This window comes from Mesoplodon densirostris, chromosome 19, assembly GCF_025265405.1.
Source record: "Mesoplodon densirostris isolate mMesDen1 chromosome 19, mMesDen1 primary haplotype, whole genome shotgun sequence".
Taxonomy (NCBI): domain Eukaryota; kingdom Metazoa; phylum Chordata; class Mammalia; order Artiodactyla; family Ziphiidae; genus Mesoplodon; species Mesoplodon densirostris.
In genome coordinates, this window is record NC_082679.1 from 53,131,991 (window position 1) to 53,145,619 (window position 13,629).

Consider the following 13,629-nt stretch of genomic DNA (forward strand, 5'->3'; position numbering starts at 1 on the left):
AATGCTCTCTAATAAAATACATACACTGTATGAGAAAAAAAAAAAGAAATGAAAAATAAAACCCAACTGGTAGTCTCTCTAAAGAGCAGGATGGAAAGTGCTAAAGGATAAATTATGAAGCTGGGAAACAGAACTGAAAAATTACCTCAGTGTAGTACAGAGAGATGAAGAAGTGAAAAGCATAAAAGAAAAATTGAGAGACATGCAGAACAGATTCAGATGCTCCAAATGTCTAAAAGGAGTTCCAGAAGGAAGGAAAAGGAAGGCAATATTTGAAAGGTTTGAGAATTTCCTAGAACTGAAGTAAGACATGAATTTTGAGACTGAATGAGCCAACCAGGATAATGAAAACAAAAACCATATCTAATTATATCACAGTGAAATTACACATCATTAAAGGTAAAGAGAAAACTCAGAGGTAGATTAACTACACAGAAATGAGAATCAGATTGACATCAGACTTTGCATCACCAACAGCAGATACTAGAAGATAACAAAGCCAAAGGCTCAAGTACCTGGCAATGCCCTGAACTAGAAGAGGTAGATGAGTCAATGGAAGAACATTAAAAACAAAAACAAAGAAACACTTGATTGCATTTCATTCCTGACGATTCTGGGCAGGGCCCTGTTCTGTGAATTAGGGAAAGAAAACCTCCCATGATGGTTCTTACGTGACCTCTAGTTAAGAACTTCTGTGCAACGGGATCATATGAGGGAATAATTAATTTTGGAGGTGCAGAGTGTTGGGAAAGCTATAGAGAGGAGGAGGCATTTGAAGGATAATTAGGAGTTTACTAGGCAGACAAGGTGGGGGAGGACAAGGTAACCTGAAAGAGGAAAGAGAATGAATAGGTGACAAAGAGGAATGAAGGTGAGTAAAAGTAGTCTGTTTGGGAAAAGCAGCCTGGTGTAGCTTAAGAAGGGATGATCAGGCTGGATAGGACGTGATGGGGCCTATCTCACCAGCACAGAATTAATTATTAAAAAGGTACCTTCACGTTACCTTTACAATTAAAAAATAAAAACAAAAAGTTACCTGAGCATTGCCATATTGCACAGTGGAACAGTGGTTCTTGATGTCACTCTTGCAGGCTTCATACAGATCTGGTTCCAGACGGATGTCCTCTGTCTGTATGAGGGGGAACCAGCATGGAAAAGTGAGCTTACTCTAAGCTGGAGAGATCAAATGTTCTACATATTTATTTGTTGATTGGATCTCGTCTGGTGGCCATAACTTCTACACAGCTAAGTGGCGGCAGTGTGGTCACTGCAGTAAACGGAGAAGTAGGATTGAGTTTCAGTTCTGCCACTACCTAGCTACAAGGCCTTGGCCTTTGTTTGCAAAATGAAATGCTACCATCTACTCTGACTCCTTCACAGGACTGCTGTGTGATGAAATAAGATAGTATGATGGGGAAACCACTGTGAAAGCTAAAACCATTATACAGATGTAGGACTCTACTTTTATTATTATTATTATTTTACTGAAAGAGCCAGGTTCAAATCTGAGGACACGAAGTTTCTATTATAGAAGTATGTTTAGGCCAGTTCCACTTAAACATAATTACCACAGAATCACTACCTCTGTATGTGAAAATCTCGTACTGCAACTTCGGGGATATTAATAATACCTGGTGTCCATTACTAGTTTTTGCTTAGACTGAGGTGAAGTAAGTATGATTCACAACACAAAACATATTAAAATATGTTTTTAGCCGTCTTAACGTGGCTTAGGCTTATCCTCAAAAGTAAAGTGAAAAGTAGTGTCCTCTCATAGTGCACACTGTGGGTGGCTTTCCAACATCCACCTCCCCTTGATTATCAGTAAGCTCATCAGTGAGTGCATCCCCTGATGGGGGGTGGGGCACAGATCTCAAACTGACGTAATCAAATTGAGGAGAAGGACCTTTATTTCGTGCTGGGGGCAGTTTTCTCTTGTTTCTATTTTCCTGCTGGAGATGAATATTGCAACAGGTGGCCCAGTTGTTGCAGGCAGCCATTGTGAGGCCATTAGGGAAACCAGCCTTAACAACGAAGCTGGTGTCCAAGGCAGCAGACTGGAGAGGGAGAGACCCTCGATCCTCGAGGACATTACTGATGCAATGACGACATCACATGCTTACAGCTTGTCTTACAGCTGGACTTCCAGTTATGTGTGGTAAAAAATACTTTATCATTGAAAAAAAGGGAAACAAGAAGCTGTCCTATGGTAGAATTTTAGCATGTAGCTCCAAGTCTTAACCATCATGCCTGTGGCTAAAATCTTTCAGTTTGCCCTCACCCTTCACCTAACTCTCTAAGCCCTGCCCTGTGGTTTCTGGACCAGAGGCTGTGCTCTGCGGCATTACCATCTCCAGCTCCTCCACCCGCAGCTGCTTGCGGCACTTCAGGGACACCCTGTGTTCCTTGGCTTCCTGGAGAGTGTCGTTGCGCACGGTGGTGCTTAGGCAGATCACCACGTCCACCCTGCCAAGGAAAGAAGAGGCCTGAGACTGGCTGGAGCCACACAAAGGCAGATGGCCAAGAACTGGGCTGGGGCAGGGGCCACACCATCCCCCCAGGACCCAGGAACCCCTTTACCATGGTTTTGAATGCCTTTCCTGTAAGTCTCACTGTGTTTTCAGAGAGCTAAAAGCAGCAATTTGTCTGTATAGGTCATAAAAGTTGGGCCACAGCTCAAATGCTGACAACATTCCTGGCTGGTGGGGAGGCCAGAGAGGGGACATGCGTGCAAGGACAGTTCAACACTTGTTTTGATGAAAACATGTGACCAGAGAGGAATGCTACTCTACTCTTAACTCTGGACAGTGTCTTTGATATACTGAGAAAATCATGCCTGAAAAGTACAGAAATCTAAGCAAACACGGGAACTTGGTTTATATGAGGGGAACTGTGTTCTAGAAATGCACCTTTGCGAAGAGCAGCATGGAAGAATCTGGGCAGCCATGCTGTAAAATCTCATCACTCTCCTCATTAACACCTAGTTCTTAAATGAATACAGCTTTTGTTTCTTTACTACATCTCTAACTCAGTGAAAGCTCTGCTGCTTCCCTGAAGAGATGACACAATGGAATGATGTTCGGAGGAAATCAGTAAACATCTTATTCACACTGCAGCGTGCTCCTCTAAGTACACAATCTGTATGTGCTTCATCAGTTAGATAGCCTGAACCTGGAAAAATTAAAAATGCTCCTTTAGGATGTAGGCTCTCCATATCAGAACTACCACCACCAGGTGTGGCTCCAGGCTGCTATAAAGAGGATACGTCTAGACAATCCAAGTGTTTGGCCATACTACCAAAGGAGGGTGTAGGAGGCCTGCAGGGCTAATCCTGTCAGAGAGCAGCAGGCCACCTGACATCTTGGATGCTCATTCAGTAGCTAAGAGGGACTTTAGGGAAGCCAAAAGAATCAATGAAAAGCTACATACTTCTTCTTTATGTTGGGACAAAGTTTCAACACATCCTCCTTGCAGGCCATTTTAAACTTGTAAGAGAACCGAAAATCCTTCATCTGCACCTGAAAAAGATGATGAAAAAGAAAATCAGAAGCTCTGTGACAAGGTCTGATCAGCAGCGCTGGGCGTAAGTGTATTCACACACCGTTTGCAGCGGCTTTTCAGGCCTGTACAACTCTGTCTCTCTCAGACTTCATGACCTGCTAAGCTCCCCATGGCATCTTTTGCTCCAAGCACACCAGCTTCTAGTCACACACAGGCTGTGACTCTTCCCCCAGATCTTCCCGTGGTTTGCTCCCTCACTTTTCTTGATGCTTCTATTCAAATACCTCCTTCTCAAGTCCCTTTTCTCCATCACCCTGCAGGCCTTACACTGCTTTATTTTTCCTCACAGGCTCACCTGAAACTATATATTTATTTGTAAATGTATTTTTGCATCTTTGTTTCACAAGAATGTAAACAAGTCAACAAGGGCAGGGTCTGTCTGTTCTCCCATGTCTCCCAGTGCCCACAGTCCAGAGGGCCTCAGTCCCATGTGGGGACGGCAGTCAGGGAGGCTAGGTGTCCCAGGAAGAGGTCAATTTTACATAGATGACTGGATTTCACCCTTCTAGGAAGGAAGTGCTTGCTTTATCAGAAATACTTCCTTTAGACATGAGGTAACTAAGGAGACTATGGTTTAACCTTCTTATTCAAATGCCAGACCTGGGTAGTATGATTTAAAAGAAAAAAAACCTTATTAGATTCTAGTGTACTGATACACATTTGGGCTGCTGCATTGAACAGATATTTGGAAAAAATGATTTTTCACAGAAGAGGTACCCTGATGTTCTGAAAGAGGAAGGGATTCAGTAAGCATCCAAGCAGTCAAGACAAGAAGGATGTGGCAGGTGTTACTGACCAGCTGGAAGTGGGTGACTCCAATAGCGCACTTCTCATTCATATCCTTCTGGTGTTTGTTCTGTATGAGACACTCCATCAAGTCTCCAGAGTCTATCTGGTTATCTGCCACATCCTGGGGAAGGTAGTGCACGTTTCAACTTCTTTTGTAACTATTAAGGAACAAAGCCTGCACCCCAGCCCATACAAAAAATGCAAACGAGATTGATTCTAGAGCCTTTACAAATAAGACACATCACAAATTATGTCAAAATAAGTCTGAGACATTACAAAGGACCAACACTCAGGGGAATAAAATTTACGCAGCAAGCTGCCCTCCCTGCGTGAAGCTCCAACAAGAACATGTACTATGCAGGTCTTTTAACTCTTTTCCTTATATGATGCCGGCAGCTGGCTTTAGGGATAACATCTAACATTGTCTGCTGATTGTCAGATCCTTATGGTTCCTGGGTATGTTTCACTCCCACAATTTAGGTAGTTGAGTGACTAAAAGTAATAAAGTAACGGAATTCCCTCAACATCAGGTAGAAGGAGAGAGCTAGAAGGGGAAGCCACATTATTGTTAACAAATCCCGGCTGTATGTATCAGAAGCAATTCAGTCCTACAAATGGGGTTTCCCCCTCCCCTCTTTCCTTACAGAGGGCATCTCAGCAAGTGCTGTTAACCAACGATCTGGTCACCTACGAGGGGTAAGCAAATAAAGTTTCCCAGGATGGTGGCCCCTCTTGATGTTTACATTTTCAACTTTAACTGGTGAAAGTTGGTTATCACTTAGGAGCAATGTGAGCTGAAGACACAGATGAGTTCAATACATGTGGGGGCCGGAGCCCCAGTGAAATTGGTTCTGTTTCTAACCCTTGTTCCTCTAGACATCACTTACGTGGCAAAAGTTCTGAATTATGGGCTCGCAGGCTCTCATCAGCAAGGCTTCTATTTGAATATCCTGCAGAAGATTAAAATATCAGTAATTCTTTTTTTTTAAACATCTTTATTGGAGTATAATTGCTTTACAATGGTGGGTTAGTTTCTGCTTTATAACAAAGTGAATCAGTTATACATATACATATGTTCACATATCTCTTCCCTCTTGTGTCTCCCTCCCTCCCACCCTCCCTATCCCACCCCTCTAGGTGGTCACAAAGCACCGAGCTGATCTCCCTGTGCTATGCGGCTGCTTCCCACTAGCTATCTATTTTACAATTGGTAGTGTATATATGTCCATGCCACTTTCTCACTTTGTCACAGCTTACCCTTCCCCCTCCCCATATCCTCAAGTCCATTCTGTAGTAGGTCTGTGTCTTTATTCCCGTCTTGCCCCTAGGTTCTTCATGACCTATTTTTTTTTTTCTCTTAGAATCCATATATATGTGTTAGCATACGGTATTTGTTTTTCTCTTTCTGACTTACTTCACTCTGTATGACAGACTCTAGGTCTATCCACCTCACTACAAATAACTCAATTTCATTGCTTTTTATGGCTGAGTAATATTCCATTGTATATATGTGCCACATCTTCTTTATCCATTCATCTGTTGATGGACACTTCGGCTGCTTCCATGTCCTGGCTATTGTAAATAGAGCCGCAATGAATATTTTGGTGCATGACTCTTTTTGAATTATGGTTTTCTCAGGGTATATGCCCAGTAGTGGGACTGCTGGGTCATATGGTAGTTCTATTTTTAGTTTTCTAAGGAACCTCCATACCGTTCCCCACAGTGGCTGTATCAATTTACATTCCCACCAACAGTGCAAGAGGGTTCCCTTTTCTCCACACCCTCTCCAGCTAAAATATCAGTAATTCTGCTTTAGAAAGAGCCAGGGGTGGAGGAGGAGCAGTTTCTTTCTCTGCATCAGTATCATCTGATGGGTAAATAGTCCAGTATGTACATTTGGAAACTATTCCAGTATTTCGGTTAGGTAGCCCCAGCACAGACAGAACGGCAGCTCTACGCTACTCCTCTAACGCTCCTTCGTTATACTTTGAAAGGCAAGTTTTCTAGAGGCAGATTCCCCTCGTGCTTGAGCAAGAGAGAAGACACAAGTAAGAACTGTGGGGAGAAAAAAACATTTAAAAATAATGTTAGAGTATAAACAACTCTACCGCAATAAAAAATAAATAAAATAAAAAATAAAAATAAAAATAATATTAGAGTATGTAAAGCCTTTGGAATTTTTCCCCAAAGCTAAGCAGTTCAAAATGAAAACAGGAGTAATTGACGTCTATCATTCTGTCCTCGAACCAGATGACAAACTACTACCTCTCGGGAACACACACTAACTGCCTTCAAGCTGAGTGACTGCTGTGCAGCATTAGCTGCTGAAATAACATCTTCCTTTAAAGAGTTACACACCCCAGGACATCCTCATCAGCCCACAAGGAAAATGAGACAGGAGATGACACAAGATAAAAGAAGGCAATGCATTTTTGAAAAATAGAAAGAAAAAAAAGACCCTAAGAAATGTAATTTTATGTATTGCCAATTTTGACAACTTAAATGGTCCTAAAAGGCTTATATAAAAAAAAGATAGCTATTCCCTGTTTTCCTGATTTCTGGCCCTACAAGACAATTTTCACATTTTAACTGCCCCCCGCAATACTCTCTGTATTTCAAATAGTATGCCTATGCTTATGAGGTTTCTTTTTAATCTCATTTTTTGTACTTCAGTGAGTTTTAGGATGGAACAGGGATAAACATGGAATAATATTCAATCTTCCATGTTTAACTGCAAATCCCAGGCTTTTATTTTATTTCAGTGGACACACAAACATTGCCAAATGGGGACTTCCCTGGTGGCACAGTGGTTAAGAATCCACCTGCCAATAGGGGAGAACACGGGTTCGATCCATGGTCGGGGAAGATCCCACATGCCGCGGAGCAACTAAGCCCGTGAGCCACAACTACTGAGCCCACACGCCTAGAGCCCGTGCCCGACAACAAGAGAAGCCACCACAATGTGAAGCCTCTGCAACACAACCAAGAGTAGCCCCCGTTCGCCTCAACTAGAGAAAGCCCACACGCAGCAACGAAGACCCAATGCAGCCCAAAATAAATAAATAAATAAGTTAAAAAAACAAAACAAAAAAACATTACCAAATGACCTAATTGAAAGCTAAGGATGACAGAACAGGAATGCTTGGACTATTCTTGAATGTGATTAAGGGATTTGAAGTATAGCTGTTATCTTTTCTTAAAGGGGGAAAAAAAGATTGGTCTCGTCACTGTGATAATTCTAATTTATGAAGAAAACCGAAGGGCTAAGTTCAGTGTTTAGCTACAGAAGTGAGGAAAGGGGTTCAAGAAGCATCACAATATTCTTCTTTAAAAAGCAAACAGAGAATCTGACAAGGTTTCTTTTGTTCTACAGGGAATCTGAACTCTCAAGAGTCTCGAAACAAAAGAACTAAGAAGAAATGAAAGGCTGCTGACAGGGCACTCTCCTTCCATGAGCTGAAAACTGCTTACCTCGGATTCTAACTCGGTGAGGTTGCCGACTATATCTCTGCACTCTACAGCCAAGTCATCAAGATGATCCTGGAGGCATTCAAGCTCCTGCAAATAAAAAGGCACTCTCTTAGCATTTGTCAGTTATATAAATAATCAAGGGTAGATGAGATACCAGTGTCCACTTCCTTTTCAGTGGTCTTCCTTTTCTTTTCTTTTAAACAACTTCACTGAACAGAATGCTAGAGCTTTATTTGAGTCCCCAAACTGGGATTTTTGAAAAGATAATTATTTGATGTATCAGGGTGGTTAAGAGGGTCAAGGGGGTACAGCAGCCATGCAAATCCTCCAGAAGGCCAAACTGATAAGTCCAACAAGAATCAATGTTCAGGTGTCCTCCGAGGCTAAAAATCTTATCAGGCCTTTACTCCGTTCTGTCAACACCCTGCTAATCTGCATTTTGATAATGATCATTGGACAAAATATTCACAGTGAAAGACATATTCTACGACTCTTCGTGGGCAAGTAGGTTGGGACCCAGTTTCAGGGTCTGAAACACAGTAGAGAGCTGATAGCTCCTGCAAATCAAATCTGGGATTCTAACCCTAACCCACATAAAAGGATCCTCTGAGGGTAACTGCAAAACAAGTGAGCACACTAGGGTTTGAGTATCTAAAAGCTATCTTACCTGGGCTTTGGAAACTGAGCTGGAGTTACCTTGTAACATCAGTCTACTGCTATTCCTTTTAGAGACTCAGAGGTTTTAAGTTTTACATTAGCTTACTTTCCCAAAGAACATGAACAGCTATTTCTCAGCAAAGGGCTCTGTTAAAGGATCAAGTTTAACTTACTGACTATTCTGCAAGAATCTCTGTTTCAGAATTAGAATGGGAAGCGAGGAGAAGGATTGTGGGAATTATACAAGAGCCAGAAAGGGGGTGGGTGGGGGGACCCTAAAGGAAAATGCATACAACTTTTGGGAGGAGATAAATGGCTAAGGGAAACATTCCACTCATGGACTCCCTTCCTAAGTTTAGCTTCACAGTGATGGGCTGTAATGTAGTGCAGCTTTCTCTCTGTTACTTTACAGGGCGTATGAAAGGAAACTGTTTCATGGGATTCCATATGACTATATCCCTTGTTTCGTTAGACAGAGGCAACAGAAAGCTAAACTATATGGCATTTCCTAACAATAAATTCGACAGAACTGTAGTAGGCCCAGGAAACAGACTGCTGAAAATGATATTCCCAGGCCCAACAGATCTGAGTAGGCATCATGTTGCTTTTAAAAAATGTCCAATTCCTGCACATGTGACTTTCATTAGTTTAATCCCAGGGGGTGTTTTGGAGTGGTACAAATGGAACCGTTCGTGCCTCCTTCTAGTATTAACGGGGCTTTAAATAAGTAGCTATTCCTCACTGCATGGCTCCTCTGCCTTGATCTAAAAGACAAGATACCTTCCCACCTAATTTGCTAGAATGCAACAACGTATTTTTTTTTTTTTTAACTAGGCACAAAATCCTAAGAAACCATTTATAGCATGCACATTAATTCTTGGGGCTGCTCCTTTTCTACACTTTCCTGTACGGAGAGGTTATAATAAAATGGAACAAATGCCTGGCTAGGATTAGACCTGAGCTCTAGGTAAGTTAAGTCAATACCCTTCATTTCTCTGAGCCTCAACTGTATCAATTACTAAATGGAAAAAATAATTCCATTTCTACATCTCTTCTAGGACTGTTGTAGGGCAAGCATACTATTCATGCATATCAGTATTCGCATATCGATGTATATATTTATACTCTGCCTTCCCTCAAAAGGACCTAATGTAGCTTACAAAAATGAGAAAAGAAAAAAAAAGGGCAAGATAAAATCAATTAAAAATGAGTAAAAAAGAGAAAAGAAAAAGAAAATGTGTTAAGGAAAGTGGAATGAAGCCAGTAGTAAGTTAGTACACAAAATGCCTACCACAAAATCTAATACACCTGCTAAAGGCACGCCATATCTTTGGCTCGAGGCTTTCTAAGAGGCAGCACAAAGAGGGAAAACAATCAGTTACAAAACATAATACCCATAACATTAAAACAAACTAACTAAAAAAAAAAAAACAAACTAACTGCTTAGGAAAAGTACAATTGTAGAGACCAAAGAGAACATTTTCCTCAGGATTTCTTATAGAAAGAACAGTGACTAATATAACAAATCACACACCTGTGAAGCTGATGGAGATGGATTTTACAGTGTTTGTAGTCTATATAAAAAGTTAATCATGAACATTACTATTATTACTACACCATAAATAGGTAGTTTTGTCACCTACCTGTCCAGTCTCTGTTTTTTCACTGCACCATTTCCCCAGATCAATCAGGCACTTATCCTGAAGGGCAGGATCCAGCTTAACGTCCATGGCACGCTGGTGTAGGATCCTCTGGACTTCAGCTCGGCATTCCCGTGAGAGCTACATGAGAAATAATAAGCAAAATACTTCAAAGGTACCAAAACCAAAACCAAAAGACACTAGATAGAACAAATCCGTTGTCAGGAAAATAACAAATAAGTTTACAGTTATTTGAACCAAACTTTAAACCTCGAATCTCTTCCAGAATAAAAATGTTCTAGGAGGCTTCTAAACACCTTTATCTCTAGGAATGCGATTATAAATACATTAGGCATTTTCTAATATACTGTATGAAACAATATTCTTTTCTCAGAGTATCCTGATAAAAGTGAATTAGGACTGGATCACTATGCTGTATACCTGAAACTAATATAGTACTGTAAATCAACTATACTTCAATTAAAAAATGAACTGGATTTGTTCAGATGAGGTAGAGAGTTTTTTGTTTAGGAAAATTAATTTGCCACTGCTCTATGAATGTAGAGTAGAATACTGGGTCTGATTCAAGAGAGAATGAACACCTGGGTGAGGAGAACTGAGTTCAAATTTACCTAAACTCGGAACAAGCAGGTGAGAGTTACTTCAGGTCAGAACCCGACTCTTCTAGATAAGTTAATGAGAATTAGCAGAGGGTCAAACAGATGAAAACTAATATTTTGGGGAGAGTTGCGAGAAAGCTGTCATTGACAGGTACAGTCAGCCTCTCCTCCTAAAAGAGCCAACACATCTGGAGGGAGGTATGGTGGGGATAGAGAGTAACTGCTTAATCGGCATAGGAGTTTCCTTTCGGAGACATGGAAATATTTTGGAAGTAGATAGAGGTGGTGGTTGCACAACTTTGTGAATGTACTAAATGCCACTGAATTTTTCCTTCTAAAATGATTAACTTTATGTTATGTGACTTTAACCTTGATTTTTTAAAAAAGCCTGTTTTTTAAAAGGACAGCATACCAGATCCCAACTCTTTCTTTATTTACAAAGACAAGGAACCTCCTACTATAGTGACTACCAAGATGCTAGGATTTAGGAGCTCCTGTGATTAATGACAGGCTCATTATATGAAGAAAAAAGTAACAACAAATTTCCATATTTTCTTACATAGCAAAATAAAAACTGGGTTAATACTGCAGTAACTAAAGTATGACACTTCTTTCTGTCTGAGTCTCCTCATTCTGAATCCTAAACAGTCAGACTTTTGCATTAAGCTCAGAAGGGGTATTTGCAAACATGCCTGTAAAATAATACCACCTATATTTTCTGTAACAAATGCAGGGCTGATATGCAATAGAGTATCTCAGAAGGCTTAAAAAGGCCACCCTGGAGAGCAAGCAGCATGTCAGTATGGGACCGGAAGGCAACAAATGTTACCTGAGAGCCAAGCAGACACAAATATCCCAACAAGAGGCAGTACTCAGGGCAGACAAATACCAAGAGAGTGGGGCGTGGAGGGTGTAGCTCCAGCGAGTGTGCTGTCTGAGGGGCCTCATCAAGACACGCATTATGGGCTCTGCTGCCAAGGGCAGAAGCCTAAAAACCGTTTGCACCTTGGCTAAGAGCTTCTAATGGACCTTTAACGCTAAATACAGTTAGGGTAGCAGCATTTGTCTATTTGTGATTTAGATTTTGGTAATTTTAAGAAAAACTGGAAATGTCCCCTCATTTTGTTAAAAACATAAAATCAGATGGAAAGAAGCTGGTAGAACAATTCTACGTACACTCAGTGGATGAAGAAGCTTCTAGGAGTGCAGCAACCCCTCCCCGCCAGATATACTAACAAAGTTTTCCTAGGATGATAGGAATCGCAACAATTCACAACAAATGAATTAAATGATGACAGGAAGAAATGAAGTCAATATTGAGTGCATACCCTCCTGCCCTGTTCCTCAGTGCGATAGGCATGTCGGTATAAGCAGGAGAACACAGCTCCAGGAGGCATAAGTTCACTGGTTTCATTCCAACCGTGGGTGTGGCAAAGACGAGATGCATCTCCCTGGCATTTGCGGTATAAGACAGGGTCCAGCCTGTAAGGTTAAGAGTTAAGAGATAACCACTCTTACTATACCTTTCCTCCCAAGACATGCTAAGGGTTTCTGCAAGGTGCTTGTTTGTGTACCCGCTGACAATCACTTCTAGGGTAATGGAGACAGCAGGTAAGCACAAGCACATTCCTGAACTTTGTTCTTCATGAACACACAGTGGTCAATCTGCAGAAGTTTGTTAACCCTTAATATAGAAGATTTAAGTTCTGCCTCAAAGATGGTATCTTCGCGGGCTTCCCTGGTGGTGCAGTGGTTGAGAGTCCGCCTGCCGATGCAGGGGACACGGGTTCATGCCCTGGTCCGGGAAGATCCCACAAGCTGCAGAGCAGCTGGGCCCGTGAGCCATGGCCACTGAGCCTGCGCGTCCGGAGCCTGTGCTCCGCAACGGGAGAGGCCACAACAGTGAGAGGCCCACGTACCGCAAAAAAAAAAAAAAAAAAAGGTATCTTCGCAATGTAAGGCACACAATGTTACAATAATAGACTCAGCACTAACATGCCCTAGCTGAAATGAGACAAGGGTTGTAGCCATCACCAGGCAATTCACAACTTTTACTCAGTACTTTTTCTGAGTAAAAGTCAATCTTACCTGATATACTAGGTTCATGAAGATCAGGAAAGGACAAGATAAACAGTCTCCTCCTCAAGTTCTTTTCTAGTAAAACTGTTCCAGTTCTTTTTCCCATGCAAGGTAAGGCAGTTATATTTTTAGTTTACCTGAACATGCTTATCAATTAAAAACACTTGACATTTAACTGTGACTCTGGGGACAGCGGATCAGGTGATGAGCCCCCTGCCTCTCCAAATCGGACCAATGGATACTTCATTCTGTCTACATTATATGATCAACTTTGGGGGAGGGCGACTTAATGGGAGGAAAAAGGCTAATATTTAAGTAGCTTTAAAGATTGTGAAGCATCTTTTGATCATGGATGAAGGAATTACAGAAGAGGAAAAAACATACTTTTTTAAGGTAATAAACTCAGTAAACACTCTGTTATTTCGGTTTAGATAGCCAGAGTAAGCACAGGGAAATGCCCACCCAAGTTTCTGAAGTCCTTTCAAGAGTTAACTTGAGGAAACAGAAATAGACACACTGAGTCTTCAAGTAATCTTTTTCCAGTAAAGTATGGGGGTAAAACATATATTAATCACCAGAAAAATAATTAATGACAAAGTACAGTGGCTTAAAACAATCAAGCAGCAGCTGAACTTGGGAGGCAGGAGGAACAGCCTGGTCTGGAGGTGGGAAGAGAAAACAAGACATGGAAAGAGGGAGGGATTGCAGCCAAGAAAGACTTATTCTGACCGTAAGAGATACACTTCTATTTCATCTACCTCCCTCCTTTTTTCTGGCTAACAGGAGGAGAAGAGAATCAAGCTGTCGTTTAT

The 13,629-nt window shown here is 41.4% G+C and overlaps 1 protein-coding gene across 2 annotated transcripts in view; it reads right to left on the reverse strand.

The window, feature by feature from the left end:
- GLG1 (golgi glycoprotein 1) overlaps nucleotides 1-13,629 on the reverse strand; it is a 150,663-nt gene that overhangs the window by 19,515 nt on the left and 117,519 nt on the right. For both annotated transcript variants that reach the window (XM_060083047.1, XM_060083046.1), the window contains exons 11-18: nucleotides 12,067-12,220; nucleotides 10,122-10,259; nucleotides 7,822-7,908; nucleotides 5,238-5,300; nucleotides 4,358-4,471; nucleotides 3,430-3,518; nucleotides 2,349-2,466; nucleotides 1,037-1,129 (exon numbers count right to left, since the gene is read on the reverse strand). In XM_060083047.1, coding sequence (XP_059939030.1) covers nucleotides 1,037-1,129; nucleotides 2,349-2,466; nucleotides 3,430-3,518; nucleotides 4,358-4,471; nucleotides 5,238-5,300; nucleotides 7,822-7,908; nucleotides 10,122-10,259; nucleotides 12,067-12,220 — 856 coding nt within the window. The remainder of the gene's footprint in view (nucleotides 1-1,036; nucleotides 1,130-2,348; nucleotides 2,467-3,429; nucleotides 3,519-4,357; nucleotides 4,472-5,237; nucleotides 5,301-7,821; nucleotides 7,909-10,121; nucleotides 10,260-12,066; nucleotides 12,221-13,629) is intronic.